The following is a 15,140-nucleotide window of genomic DNA, read 5'->3' as shown; positions in this document are numbered from 1 at the left end:
TACTGTTGAGTCCCTCTAGTGAATTTTTCGTTTCAGTTATGGGACTTTTTACTTCCAGAATTTCCATTTGGTTCTTTCTGTGATTTATATCTCTTTATTATTCTCTATTTGATGGGATATTATCATTCCTTCCATTACTTCTGTAAGTATGGTTTCCTTTAGTTATTTGAGCATACAATGTTTTATAACTGCTTTGAAGTCTTCATGTGCTAAATCCACCATCTGGGCCTCTTCATAGGCAGTTTCCATTGCCTACTTTTTCCCCTGTATGTGGGCCATACTTTCCTCTTTCTTTACATGTCTCATAATTTATTGTAGAAAACTAGACATTTTAGATAATGTGTGGTAGCAACTCTGGATTCTGATTCTACCCTTCTCCCCAAGGGCCTGTTGTGGTTTGTTCCTTTATTTGTTTAGTGACTTGGCTGAACTATTTCAGTGAAGTTTGTTTTCCTCACAGTGTGAAGCTTCTGACTATTGCTTCTCAGAGGCGCAGGCTTGGACAGGAGCACAGTCACCCTGTGAAGACCCTGATTTTTGCAGGGCACTCTTTGGGTGTCTTTCTCTGATCTCTCATTTAAGCTTTCCACCTCTGTTGGTACCACACCAACAGCTGTTAGAGTTCACTAATTTTGTTCTGTTGTTCTCCACAATACCCTGAAACCTGAATTGCCTCACAGTCTGAGATCATTTAAATTCAGGCCTACATGTAGTCTTTAAGGTCAGTCTTTGAGACTTGTTCCTGCTACATGAGAACTCTTCTTGGCTGTCTCTTTCTCTGGTTCTCTCTGTCAGACGTTTGGCTAGTCTGGCAAGAGCAGTGGCTCACACCTGTTAATTGCTTTGGGAGGACAGGGTGGGAGGATCACTTGAGGCCAGGAATTTGAGACTAGCCTGGGCAACATAGCAAGACCTCATATCAGTCAACCAACCAACCAGCCAACAACACTGTTAGCTGGTCTGTGGGTTAGCGTATTGTTCTCATGGAGCCACTGGCCTCCTCTTAATTCTCAGCCACTCTTGCCTGGAATAAAGTTTCTGCAACATGCAGCTGGGGACAAAGAGAAATTCTGGCAGCCAGCCTGCCCCTCTCAGGAAGATATCATAGCCCTAGACTTGAGCTGAGGGGAGGGGAACCCTTGTTTGGGGTTCCATCTGCCAGGAGAAGAGGTTCCTTCTCACTGACACTGTGGGGGAGGGGAGGGAGTGCATCATATGCCACAGACCCTCACTGTTCTTACTGAGAGTTAGATTTTGTTAGATAAATGTTCTTTGTTTTAGAATGTCCTTAGCATAATTTCTAGAGACTTTTAAAGGTTTTGTTTTTTTAACAATAATTTTCACCAGTTATGGTTGTTTTACTGGGGAGAGGGTCTGTGGAGTTCCTCATGCCACCCTTCTAGAAATTGGTTCTGGTAAAAGTTATAAGGAATAATGTATAAGATGACAAAACTGTACAGAAAGAGCTCAAGAAACAGCTCTCGAATCTCATGAATGTGGCTGGGCATGGTGGCTTACACCTGTAATCCCAGCACTTTGGGAGGCTGAGGCGGGCAGATCACGAGGTCAAGAGATCGAGACCACCCTGGCCAACATGATGAAACCTTGTCTCTACTAAAAATACAAAAATTAGCTGGACGTGGTGGTGGTGTGCACCTGTAGTCCCTGCTACTCGGGAGGCTGAGGCAGGAGAATCACTTGAACCCGGGAGGCGGAGGTTGCAGTGAGCTGAGATTGTGCCACTGCACTCCAGCCTGGCGACAGAGCAAGACTCAGTCTCAAAAAATAAATAAATGAATAAAAATCTCATGAGTGCAATTGCAAGTGAGTTTAATTCAATGACTATACTAAAGCTTTCTTTGCAAAATGTTGTTCAGGCTTATCAATAGTCTTTCATTTACCTAATTTATATGTTGACTCAGCAGATTGTTAGACTGGAATTCTAATGGAGCTGAAAGTTTTTATTCTATTATCTTTATTGAATGTTAAGAATGTTTGGCTTTTCCGGTACTTCAGTGTGACTGTCTCTCTCTCTCTAATGTACTTCTACTCTAACATCTGCTTTTCTGTGGATGGGTTTTTGATTGGCTAGAAACTGGAGGAAGCAGCATCTCGTGCAGCAGAAGAGGAAAAGAAACGCCTTCAGACTCAAGTGGAACTTCAGGCCAGGTTCAGCACAGAGCTGGAAAGAGAGAAGCTTGTGAGTGTCACGTGGCTGGAGAAAGCAGCTGCAGTAGCTCAGCCTGGGTCCGTGGGAACGGGGAAGGGCTGGAGGCTACAGTGAGGCATGTCGTCAGCTTGGCTTTGCTACTGACCTGGAATGGGCTGTAGGGGAAGTTGCAGGTTTGTTCATTCATTCATTATCTGTTTATTGAGCACCTTCTATGTGCCAGGCACTGTGCCAAAGATGTAATGGCAAAAGACATAAACCTTGTTTTCAAGACTCCTAAGTGGAAATTTATGGAGCCAGGCACGGTGGCCCACTCCTGTAATCCCAGCACTTTGGGAGGCCAAGGCATGAGGATTGCTTGAGCCCAGGAGTTCAAGACCAGCCTGGGCAATATCTACCAAAAAAAAAAAAAAAAAAAGGATTAGTCAGGCCTGTTGGTAAATGCCTGTAGTTCCAGCTACTCAGGAGGCTGAGGTGGGAGGATTGCTTGAGCCCAGGAGTTCGAGGCTACTGTGAGCTGTGATTGTGTCACTGCACTCTGCACTCCAGCCTGGGTGACAGAGCAAGGCCCTGTCTCCAAAAATAAAAATAAAAGAAAGAAATTTGTGGAATGATGTGATAAATGCTTGGTTAGGGTGACTATATTTCCTAGTTTGCCTGGGAGAGTCCCTGCCATTCTGGTATAATTATTAATAACATTCTTTTTAATTCTCAAAATAGTTCTGATTTGGAAAATAAATAGTTATGGAAAAAGTAAGCATAGGTTCCATGGCATTTCTCCTCTGTAATAAGCAAGGATGGCAGGGGTGAGATCCTGAAATTGTGAGAACATCTAGATTCTGATTTGTTGCTCTTGGCAGCTCTGGTTCATCCTAGAGGCTTCCATCTTCAAGAGACGCAAGATCCAGGTTGTCTTAGGTAGTTACCTGTTTAGCTAGAACACAGGTCTTCCTACATTGAGTGATACTCTGTCGGGGAGTGCTGAGTCCAGTGCCTAAATAGATGCATGCGACATTTCTTCTAGTCACTCTTTGTTATTTAGAGTTGAAAGAGATGTGTTTGTGGTTTGAGAGAAAAGAGGAAGGCAGATGTGACGTAGAGAAACAGCCGGAAGGTCTGGTCTTGTTTCCTCTCTGGTCCTTCTTATTGAGGACTGGCTTTCTCTTCTTTAAGTACAGGATGATCACATGCTCTCTCATGACTCTTATGAGGACAGAGTGAGCTAATGCAAGTGAAAATATTTTATCAACTGCAGAGAAGTAGGCTAATGTGTTTGTTATATTTAGGATGTTCTTGTAATTTTTAAGGCAGGGATTCAAAACTCTGTAATCCAGAAGGGAAAAACCATTAACTTACACAGACTAACTGAAATGCTGGAGGTGCCCCAGGGAGTGGAGGCAGCCAGAGAAGTGCCAGAGGAATCCCATGCTGGCTGATCTTTCCTTCTTTAGTGTAACACTCTACTGTTCTGACTGGGAAAAGGTTCGTTCCTTTTAGAGAAGACTCTATTGTAAAAAGATTGTGACTTTAAGACCGAAAGGAATTTAGAGAGAAATTATACAGGGAAACATTTTTTTCTTGACTTGAGTCTTAAAATGTGGAGTGGAAGGGATGGAAAATACAGCAGGGCAGAACATAATTTGGGTTATAATTTGCTCTTCCCAGACTCCTTCATTATTGTGATTGGGTGTGGTGCCCTCATCTTCTCCATCTTCAGTCCTTCAACGATTGAAGGACAGGGTCCTGCCACCCTGATGGGCTGAGGCTGCAGCTGTAGGCAACCCCTCAGGTGGAGGGGAGGCTTTCCTGAAAAAGAAGTCAACCTGCACTTAAACAAGACCCTTCTATACCAACAGATCAGACAGCAGATGGAAGAACAGGTTGCCCAAAAGTCCTCTGAACTGGAACAGTATTTACAGCGAGTACGGGAGCTGGAAGACATGTACCTAAAGCTGCAGGAGGCTCTCGAAGATGAGAGACAGGCCCGGCAAGATGAAGAAACGGTGCGGAAGCTTCAGGCCAGGTGCTAGATTGGTTTGCAGACTGCCTTTGTGTACTTTGCCTGGGCTAATACAGTTTCTTGGAATGACTAACACTCTGGTGGAGAGGGAAAAGTGTCTCTGCTCTGGCTGTGACTGAGCTCGAGGTGCTGTCCAGATTAGGGAGACCATGGAGACTCGACTGGCTGGGGTGTTTCTTTTCATTCTGGGGCTCTGGGAAACCCTTGCTTCTGGGGCTAAATAAGGGCCTATTTTGGAGCAGTCTGGTAAGTATGTTTGATGGGATACCCTTAGTCATATTCGAGAAAATCCACAAACCCAGAATTAGCTCTGATGAGAGCTTGGCATCTTCAGTATGTTCCAGACCAGAGAGGGCTGTTGGTATGCAGGCAGGGGCCTGTTCAGGCCGAAGTTGCTGTCAGGTTTTGGGGAATAAGAAGGAAATATGCAGTTTCTATTTGGCCATTCAGGATTGGTAACATTCCTTCAGTAATTACTACTTGAAATCCTAATTTTAAAAGTATTTGAAACCTAGATTTTTTTTTTCCCCTTAGAACTTTATTTATGATAGTCATGTTCTCAGATGAAAATTCTCAATTTGGGGTCTTCATAGCAGCAGGGAGGATAAAATAAAATGAAGACTCTCAAAGGGAAAAATTGAGCATATCCTCTGCCAGTTTCTACTTTGTTGCCCCATTTACATTCTTTAAGATGTCTGGGATGGGAGACAACACTAAAAAGTATTTACTACAGTAGCAGCATATGGTCGAGTCTTTGATCTCTGACCCCCTGTTTTGGGGAGCAGTTATAAGATGAGCTGGGGTAGATTTTCCATGGCTGCCATTTTACATGTGGAGCAGCAAAAGATGTTTCATTAGTCTTCAGATAGGAAGAGAAAGAAGAAGCCATCTTTAGTTTATATTTTGCCAAAAGTGACTTCAAAAATAAATAAATTATTTTGGAAATTTAGATTTTAAATCTAATTTTTTTAAGGAAAATTTATTTTCTAAATAGAAAATTAAGCATGTAGCATATTGCCTGGCATTTATAGGCCCCAGTACAAACTTACTGCACTGTGAGGTTAACCAGGTTCTTGGAACTCCCTTCCAGTGCCACTGGGCAGTGATTTTAGCAGAAGATTCACTCTATGGGAATGTTTGAGTGCTGTGTGACATCCAGAGTGACGTTCTACATGACACTCAACATTTTTTGAGCCTCCTCATGATTTGAGCCGTGTTGAGAGTTTATAGATTGTTTTTGTGCAGAGAATTCACAGGTAAAATATGCTATATGTATTACTGCAGTTTTGTGGGAAATTTATTATGACACAGCAGAGACTAGATCACAGAGGGAACTGGATAACTCTAGAAATTCTAGTCTTTGTTATTTAGTGTTTATAGGATGAGTGATATTTTGAATAAGGGATAATTTTGGATAATTGAAGCCAGTGGTTTTTTAACCAATGTTATATATCAGAATCACCTGACAAAGCTTCTAAAAAATACACATGTAGGGCCTCACTCTAGATTTACTGAATCAAAATATGTGTGGATAGGAGCCAGACACAAGTGTTGTTATTTAAAAAGCTCTGGCTAGGCCAGGTGTGGTGGCTCACACCTATAATCCCAGCACTTTGGGAGGCCGAGACAGGAGGATCACTTGAACCCAGGAGTTTATGACCAGCCTGGGCAACATGGTGAAACCTCATCTTTTTTTTTTTTTTTTTTTAAAAAGGCTACTTGGGAGGCTGAGGCAGGAGGATCACTTGAGTCCAGGAGGTTGAGGCTATAGTGAGCTGCGTTTGCACCACTGTACTACAGCCTGGGGGACAGAATGAGACCCTGTCTCAAAAAAAAAAAACACAAAACAACGACGACAAAAAACTCCAGCTAATTATTTTGCACTCTGATTTAAGCAATAGCAAAATGCTTTCAACCTTTTGAATCCAGATGTAACGTCTACATACAGCTCTGATCTAATATGCTGAAAGTACTGCACACAAATTTAACTTTTTCTTGATGTGCAAAGGGCATTTTATGAATGTAATTATTTTATTATTCCAAATTATTTTTTTCTCTTAGTTTTTGGAACCTGAAATGGACAAATTTGCCACCCCCGCCCCCCCTTTTTTTTTTCTGAGACGGAGTCTTGCTCTGTTACCAGGCTGGAGTGCAGTTGTGTGATCTTGGCTCACTGCAACCTCTGCCTCCTGGGTTCAAGCGACTCTCCTGCCTCAGCCTCCTCAGTAGCTGGGACTACAGGTGTGCACCACCACACCTGGCTAATTTTTGTATTTTTAGTAGAGATGGAGTTTCGCCATGTTGGCCAGGATGGACTCGATCTCCTGACCTCATTATCTGCCTGCCTCGGTCTCCCAAAGTGCTGGGATTACAGGCGTGAGCCACCGCGCCTGGCCTAGTGGTCATTTTCAAGTGAAGTGTGTTCCTCTTTCCTGAAGTCACTGAAGGCTGTGCCTGATTCAGAGGGACTTTCTGTCAGATTGGCATGGAGGGTTTGTTCTTTGCTCCTCAGGATAGGCCTTTCTGGATAGAAAAAACAAGGGAAGTCATTCTGGAGTTGGGTTGGAAAACCAGCACTAATGAAATGAACATAATCTTACGCCAAGGGCCTGTGTAAAAGCCTGCTCAGTTAAGTCTTCTCACTCCTTTCTTAAAGCAACAGCTAATCACTTGTGGAATATTTGGAATCTCATTATTCTTGTAATGGATGGTTCTTTCTCTGTCAGTGTCTTAAGTTTACCCAGAGAAACTTTTTATAGTCAATTGTTTAAATAAAAGACAAGAACTTTAGCTTGAAACATCTAGATCTTGTAATTTTAAAATTATGATTGAAGTTTTTTTTTAACTTTTAATTTTTGTGGGTACATAGTAGGTGTTTATATTTGTGGGGGTACATGAGATATTTTGATACAGGCATACAATGTATAATAATCACATCAGGGTAAATGGGGTATCCATCACCTCAAGCTTTTATCCTTAGTCTTACAAACAGTCCATTATACTCTTTTAGTTAGTCTAAATGTACAATTAAATTATGATTGACTGTAGTCACTCTTTGTGCTATGACGTTTATTTTTTTTATGTGTAATCCTGAAGGTGATGTAGCCTCTTCTGAATGAGAACTCAGAAGAAAACTGTTCATTTAAAATTTAGAACACTTAAGTTACTGACCGGACACCGTGACTCATGCTCTAATCTCAGCACTTTGGGAGGCTGAGACAGGTGGATCCCTTGAGGCTCGGAGTTTGAGACCAGCCTGGCCAACATGGTGAAACCCTGTGTCTACTAAAAATACAAAAATTAGCTGGGCATGGTGGTGCATGCCTATAATCCCAGCTACTCGGGAGGCTGAGGCATGAGAATCACTTGAACCCAGGTGGTAGAGGTTGCATTAAGCTGAGATTGTACCACTGCACTCCAGCCTGTCTCAAAAAAGAAAAAAATGAAAAAGAAAAAAATAAGAAAAATCAAGTTATTGGAAAGTTCTTGAAGCTGAGCCATAATCTGTCCTATTATAACTCTTACCCACTTTGGATCTGTAACACCCAGGAGTACACCTTAGTCATGTCTGTATTCCCAGCAACTTGTACCTAGCACACAGTAAGTACCCAAGGAATATTTTTTGAATGAATGAATGGATCCAAGTTCTACCCAATGGGGCCACATGAAACAACAGTCCCTCTTCCATTTGATATTATACTTTTCATATATGTGAAGGTTAGAGACTGGGCTCTGGAGTGAGGCCACGGTTTGATTCCTAGCTCTGGTACTTTTAGCCGTGTAACTTGAGAGAATTACCAACTTTATACAGTTGTTGTGAAGATGAAATGAGATGATATATGCAGAGTGTTTTAGAGTAATGCCTAGCATTTGGGAGTCACTCAGAGTGTGTTGCTTTCTGTTCCTTTATCTCACTTGCAGACAGCGAAGATATATAATGTGTAGAATGTAAAAATAAGCATTCAAAAAAAAAATGTTGACAGGCTAGAATGATGGTTTTAGACCAAGAAGATAATTTAACATATCAAAAGAACAAGCACAGGATCCAGGAGACTCGGCTTTATAGAAATTCATTTGAAAAGTTCTACAGTTTCATATCCCTGAAATGTGGTTGTCAAAACTCTATACACTCTTAGGCAGCCTTAATGAATGTTAAGTATCCAGAGCAAATGAGATAATTGTCCCTCTATAATGTGAGCTGTCCTTGCTACCAGTCCTTGCTGTGTGGTAGGCATGTAAATACCTTATGTGCATTATCACATTTAATACATTAATAAACCTTTGATGGTAGGTGTAGTTTCTATTCCTTTTTTGATAAATGAGGAAGCTGATACACAGAAAAAGAGTGAGGCACTAAAGTCTTTAGTCAGGAGTCTTGTTTCCAGACCACAGAAACCACCTTGTATTAGCTAAAGCAATAAAACAATTTGTTGAAAGTTTCTTAAATAATTTGCCAGTTCCACAGAAAGGCAGGTGACCAGGCCGTGAACACAGGCAGGAACCACAGGGGGATGAGTAGCCTCAACTACAGCCCAAGCCAGGCCATGGGAAGGGTCCAGTGAGGATGCCATTGGCGCCCATGTTGGTACCAGGCATCAGCAGTGCCATCGCGCCTACTGTCACTCAACACTGGATGTTACTGCCACCAGCAAGATGAATTCTCTACTGGCTCTGCTTCTTTGTGCCAGTTGCTTCAGAGTCAAAGTTCCAGAAGGAGCATCTACTTAGCTAAGCCCAGCTTATGCCTCCACCATACCCTAGCTGCCAAGGGGTGGGAGGGCAGGGGTCTGGCCTGTGAATTTAAATTTCCAGGTGCTTAGGCTGCCCAGCCTCTGAACTCCTTCATGTGTCTGGAAATGTCCATTGCCCCTCCATATTTTTACCACTAGAATGAAAAAACAGACCCATCCAGTATTGTTCATTCTCACATCCTCAGTGCCTAGAAAAGCATGTTGAAGGCACAGAAAATACACATCACCTGAGTGAATAAACTCTGCACTGGTCAGACCACATCTGTAGTGTTGTGTTCTGTTGTGTACATCAAACTCCAACAGACATCCGAGGAGACCTCAGTGTCTCCAAAGAAGGATATTGAGTCTGGAAGCTGGAGTTAAGGCTGGAGGTGGTCTTCTTAGAGAAGGATGTTCTCAGCAGGCAACAAAGCTGCCTTCCAGTTGCTGAAGGGCTATCACAGGGAAAAGGGAGTAGATACCTCCTTTGTGGAACTAGAGTAGTGGATGGGAGAGCTCATCTTAGTATAAGAAGAAAGGCCCCTGAACCTTCGTGTCTCACTTGCATCATCTCTAAAATACGAGTAACAGCACCTAAATTAACTGTGAGGATTAATTGAGAAAATACACTTGCCTCTTAGGCCAGTTCCTGGCAAACATTAAACTCTGGATAAATGTTATTTTTTATTTCACAAAAGGGTGAAACTGAGAGAGCTTACAGCAGGACACATGGGCTGCTTTACCAGCTTTGTGAATATGAGCCTTTCTGGCTCCTGCTTTCCTCCTGATGGAATGAGAGGCGGATTAGACGACCTCAAATATTCTCTTGTCTAAAATGCTTCCCTCATCTGCTGGGTCAGGGTGGTGACTTGGGCAGGATTTGATCTGGAGCTTTCTTCCACATTGTAGGTTATTGGAGGAAGAGTCTTCCAAGAGGGCTGAACTAGAAAAGTGGCACTTGGAGCAGCAGCAGGCCATTCAGACAACTGAGGCGGAGAAGCAGGAGTTGGAGAATCAGCGTGTCCTGAAGGAACAGGCCCTGCAGGAGGCCATGGAGCAGCTGGAGCAGCTTGAGTTAGAACGGAAACAAGCACTTGAGCAGTATGAGGTGATGAGACTTGGCCCTGCAAACTTCTGTATTTAAATTTTTGAAAAATATTTCTCAATAATAGAATTATTTATTTAGCTGCCAATATGAAGCTGCAGTAAGAATCTTGCTTAGCTGTAAGAAAGAAGAAAGGCGTTTTTACAGGAGATAAGATGTATTATACATCCGTCAGAGATAGAAACTGTACAGTAATTTGAACAGGGAAAGTTTAATATAAAACATTATTAACTGTAACAGGGAATTACCTACTGTGTTGTAAAGAAGGCTTTGAGAATGCAGGAATGGCAGACGTAGGGAGCAGCCACTGCTTCGAAGACTGAAGCAGAGCACCAGGGAGGGAATGGATCTGGAAGAGGATTCTTTGCTCCTTGCCCCATAACCCCAGTGCTGTGATCCAGACCTCTGTGGAGAGGGTGCCTGGATGGCAGAAAAGTTTGTTGAGGTGCTGTGCCAGCAAATTCAGTGGGAGGCCACCTTTTGGGGCACTGGCAAAAGCTGCCCACAGGGAGGTGCTACAAAAACTCACTGGTGGTGAGCACTTTGGGTGTTCTGAGTGCCACAGGAGCCACTGAGTGGAACCTAGAAGAAAAGTCCCTCCCTCCTCGTGTCCCTTCAGCACCCTCTAGTGACAAAGCTTTATGCTGCCAGCTAGTTAGGGAGAATTATTTTAGTATCACCAGCAGGATGGTTCAGGGTGGATTTGGAGTGGAGAGGCAGTAAACTGTAACTGGCACACAGAGCCATACACCCATTATAATTAGTGTGCAGATGGTAGAAGAATAGGCTTTGGAATCAGACAGCCTTTGTTCCAGTTCTGGCTCTACCATTTCCTGTTGTGTGACCCTAGGCAGGTTACTGACCTTCTCTGAAACCATTTTCACTCTGTACAATGGGGTAATAGTAATTCCCGCTTCTTAGAATGGGCTGAGAGAGGATTTAATGAGATAATTCACAAATATGTAGTAAGGGCCCAATAGTTGTGATTTGGTTCTTAAACTACCTGTGTGTCTGCATAGTCCAAAATCCACTTTTGTTTCAGGAAGTTAAAAAGAAGCTGGAGATGGCAACTGATAAGACCAAGAGCTGGAAGGACAAAGTGGCCCATCATGAAGGATTAATTCGACTGATAGAACCAGGTAACAACAGACTCTATGAAGTAATCATATTTTTATTTTATTTTTATTTATTTATTTATTTATTTATTTTGAGACAGAGTCTTGCTGTCACCCAGGCTGGATGGAGTGCAGTGGTACGATATCGGCTCACTGCAAGCTTGCCTCGTGGGTTCACACCATTCTCCTGCCTCGGCCTCTGGAGTAGCTGGGACTATAGGTGCCCGCCACCACGCCTGGCTAATTTGTTGTATTTTTAGTAGAGACGGGGTTTCATCGTGTTAATCAGGATGGTCTCGATTTCCTGACCTCGTGATCTGCCTGCCTCAGCCTCCCAAAGTGCTGGAATTACAGGCGTGAGCCACTGTGCCCAGCCCATATATTTATTTTTAATTTTATTTTTCTATTTCACTTGTGTATTTGAATTGTACTAAAGAAACTTTTTTAGCCCAAATGTAAAAAAAAAAAACCAAGCTGTTTAGGGTAAATTTCTCTTGAAAACCTTATCCCCTAACAGGTAAGAGCACCCAGTTAATCCCCTCGGTATACATCTTCTAATTGTTTTAGCTGGTATGACATTTATGGATGTTTCTCAAAGAAGAAATAAAGTAGGAAAGTTACTATTTTGTCTGTAGAAAAATGATGGGGTACCCTGAAGAATATAATACTTCCTGTATTTAAAGCATGTTTGTCTCTTAGGTTCAAAGAACCCTCACCTGATCACTAACTGGGGACCTGCAGCTTTCACTGAGGCAGAACTTGAAGAGAGAGAGAAGAACTGGAAAGAGAAAAAGACCACGGAGTGACCGAGCTTGCTGGCAGTCACATCAGTTATGTAGATACTGCATGGCAGGAGAGCTTTATGCTAAAGACAAAAGAAATGGCTTTGGGGGCCGGGCGCGGTGGCTCACGCCTGTAATCCCAGCACTTTGGGAGGCCGAGGTGGGTGGATCACCTGAGTTCAAGACCAGCCTGGCCAACCTGGTGAAACCCCGTCTCTACTAAAAATACAAAAAAAAATTAGCTGGGCGTAGTGGTGGGCGCCTGTAATCCCAGCTACTTGGGAGGCTGAGGCAGGAGAATCACTTGAACCTGGGAGGCGCAGGTTGCAGTGAGCTGAGATCATGCCATTGTACTGCAGCCTGGGTGACAGAGTGAGACTCCATCTCAAAAAAAAAAAAAAAAAAACACCGGCTTTGCTGCTTTTAACTGTTCTTCCTTCCATGCCTCTCCAAGTGGGTCAATATCCTAAGGAAGCCTTCTTATTTATCTTCCTGCAAACAAGGGCTACCTGAAAAGAGAGAGGAAAAAAAAAAGTCAACATTGTCAAGCTGTTTATTTACTCTTTCTTTGAAAACATCACCTTCTGAAATTTGTCTTTTAGCTCTCTCAGATTCTTCCCCAAATGAGGCAGGGTGCAGACAGCACAGTCAGCTCTGCAGAGTTTGGAGCGGCTCACTGCCATTGGGTACTCAGAACCCTGTGGACTGGATGTTAGCTCTTTCCTTTGGCAGCGTGTTTCCTTTGTTTCCTTCTCTGAGTATGTGCTGTTAAACTAGATTGGCCAGTTTGCTTTCCATTCCCTGACACTTGGCCTTTGACTATTGGTGCTCTGACAGAGAAGTCACGGAGTCACTGCCATTTCCTGGTTGCCCTTTTGGAATGTAATCCTGTTAGTAGAGGTTTTCTAGCTTCTGCTAAGATATTTCTTTCCCTAACCATCATACATTTGGCATGTTTCATTCCCATCTCCTTTCCCCTCACCTTAAAGGAGGCTACCCCTTTGCCCCCTATTGTCAACCTAATTTTCTTTCGTCCTCTCTCATTGAATGATGTGCTACCAGGTATATGCCAGGCTGTGAGAGGATTATGCTGAGTAGTAGAAAGAAGCTAATTTGAAATAAAAATTATTTGGATCATAAAGAAAGCAGATGAGATTTGGCACATGGCCAACAGGAAGTTGACTGTATGTCTGCTAGTTAGATTCAAAACATCATAAAGATGATAGCATGTCAATATATTAGCCCAGCCATAATGTTAGCCTTTGTTAGGTGGGCAGCTTTTCTGCCTTTTCCCTTCCTCTATAGTGACAACAGAGAAAATATCTAATAGAAATAAGTGTAACAGGGAAATTGGGATCATAGTTTATATGCATCTGATTTGAAAGGAGTATTAAGGAAGGTTTTCTATCTATCTTTAGATTAAAAAGAACATTTATGAAATCAAGCCTTCTAACACTAGTTATTATTGAGAAGCAACAGTAACTCCATGGACAGCAATCAAGCTTAAAATTGTAAATAAATATGAGGATAATTCAGTTGTTGCAAAAAAGGGCAGAATTCAGTAGAATAAAGTCCTTTTCTCTCTATAAGTATTAAATGAGGACAGAGAACCACAGGTGTTCAACCTCAGTGCTTGCTGAGTGCATACTAAGAAAGCAATTCCAAACAGATGTATACATCGAGAGAGAGTGGTATTAGAGGTTTCAGTGTATGTATTTATTTACATGAGAGGAAACTGGAATATAATCCCATAAATTATCACCTTTTACGACTGGAAAATATTTGCCAATGAAGAAATGCTCTGTAGGTATTTGTGTTAAGATTTTGGGCTGTTTAATAAAAATGTAACTTTATTTAATGATTTCTTATAGTTGCCTTTATAAAGTTTATTGTCTAAAATATTTTTGTATCATGTGCCTTTGAAATTTGCCAGCTGATTTCTGCCCAGACATTTATCAGTATTAGCATTTTATTCAGTAGCTGGCAGGTGTATAGACCAACGAGACTTAGGTAAGGAATGGAACCTTTCCTGTGGTTTGATTGCACATTACACCAGAAGACTCCAGTATCCGGCATTCCAGAATGAGGAAAAAGTATTTTGCAAAGAACCTAGTCACCTATGTGAAATCTATGGGATGGAAACAGTGTGGCCTTGGGAGTCAAATAGTCTCTGCATGGTGGGGAGGGTCATGATGGAATATGTGAATTTCTACTTCTAGAAGTTGTGAAATAGGCCCTGCACTTTTGCAGAATGTCCTTCCTTAAACCTTGCTTATTCCACAATTGGAGCCGATAACATGACCTGGGCTTAGCTGCTCTAGCCCTGGGTTCTTGAAGACCTCACTGCCTGGCCCCTGGTCATCCGCCTAACAACTGCATGCTTTCTGGTCACATGTGGACCTTGACATGACCAAGTAGTTATATATGTGGTTGCGCAAAAGCTTTCTGTTTAATGCGTAGTGTTATTACATCTTGGTTTTCAGTGGCACTATGTCTAGAAGGCAAAATCCTTTTAAACAGTGCTTTGGCTAAGATAGATACTTGTGAATCAAAGATGGCAAAGAAATGAACTAAGTATATTCCATTTGGAATTATATTTTGATACTAAGTGAATTCTTCCTAATATTTAAAATGGTTTCACCTGTCAAAGGGCCAACAGAACTCTTGGTTTTACTTTTGTACTTACTGTACAGAAAATTTCAGGAGTGTTTGAGTGCTTGTCATCAGGTGTTTTCCTTAGTAAGTAGGGATATGATCATTTACAGGAATTATACATGAAAAAAGTTTTTGAAATGTATTTTTGTGATGTGCTATGTTGAGAGGAAACCAAATATTTATGATTTTAAAACATTCGTATGAAACTATTGTACAATGTAATATGCTCAACTTTCTCAATTTTTTGCTGATTTTTCTAAAATACATTAAAAATGTTTTGTATTTTTTTTTAAGTAAAATGGACCCAGTAAGAAAATTAAAAATACCAGAATATACATTTACTGTCTGATTTAATAAAACAGTGGGGGTAAAGTTGGGTGTATCTGTATGTGTTTTCATATAATGAGATGGACTTCGGTTGAGGGACACTTCCTGAAAACACTGGGTTTGCAGTTTAGAACCCAAGAAGTTAGCTATGGCCTCATCTTTGGTGTTTGAGTCACGAATGTGGGAAAGCCATGGCTGATGTGTCAGCTCACAAACGGGAACTTACAAAGATGATT

The 15,140-nt window shown here is 41.9% G+C and overlaps 1 protein-coding gene across 2 annotated transcripts in view; it reads left to right on the top strand.

The window, feature by feature from the left end:
• The window catches only part of SWAP70 (switching B cell complex subunit SWAP70), an 81,078-nt gene extending 67,303 nt beyond the window's left edge, over nucleotides 1-13,775 (top strand). The window contains exons 8-12 of one of the 2 annotated variants that reach the window (XM_008007177.3): nucleotides 2,093-2,200; nucleotides 4,027-4,193; nucleotides 9,830-10,028; nucleotides 11,068-11,164; nucleotides 11,840-13,775. In XM_008007177.3, the coding sequence (XP_008005368.3) occupies nucleotides 2,093-2,200; nucleotides 4,027-4,193; nucleotides 9,830-10,028; nucleotides 11,068-11,164; nucleotides 11,840-11,946 (678 nt within the window). In that variant the 3' untranslated portion in view covers nucleotides 11,947-13,775. The remainder of the gene's footprint in view (nucleotides 1-2,092; nucleotides 2,201-4,026; nucleotides 4,194-9,829; nucleotides 10,029-11,067; nucleotides 11,165-11,839) is intronic. The other variant, XM_008007183.3, reaches the window with a different exon arrangement.
• The last annotated feature ends 1,365 nt before the right edge of the window (nucleotides 13,776-15,140 follow it).

This window comes from Chlorocebus sabaeus, chromosome 1 (genome assembly GCF_047675955.1).
Source record: "Chlorocebus sabaeus isolate Y175 chromosome 1, mChlSab1.0.hap1, whole genome shotgun sequence".
NCBI lineage: Eukaryota > Metazoa > Chordata > Mammalia > Primates > Cercopithecidae > Chlorocebus > Chlorocebus sabaeus.
This window is presented reverse-complemented; position numbering and strand designations above follow the sequence as displayed.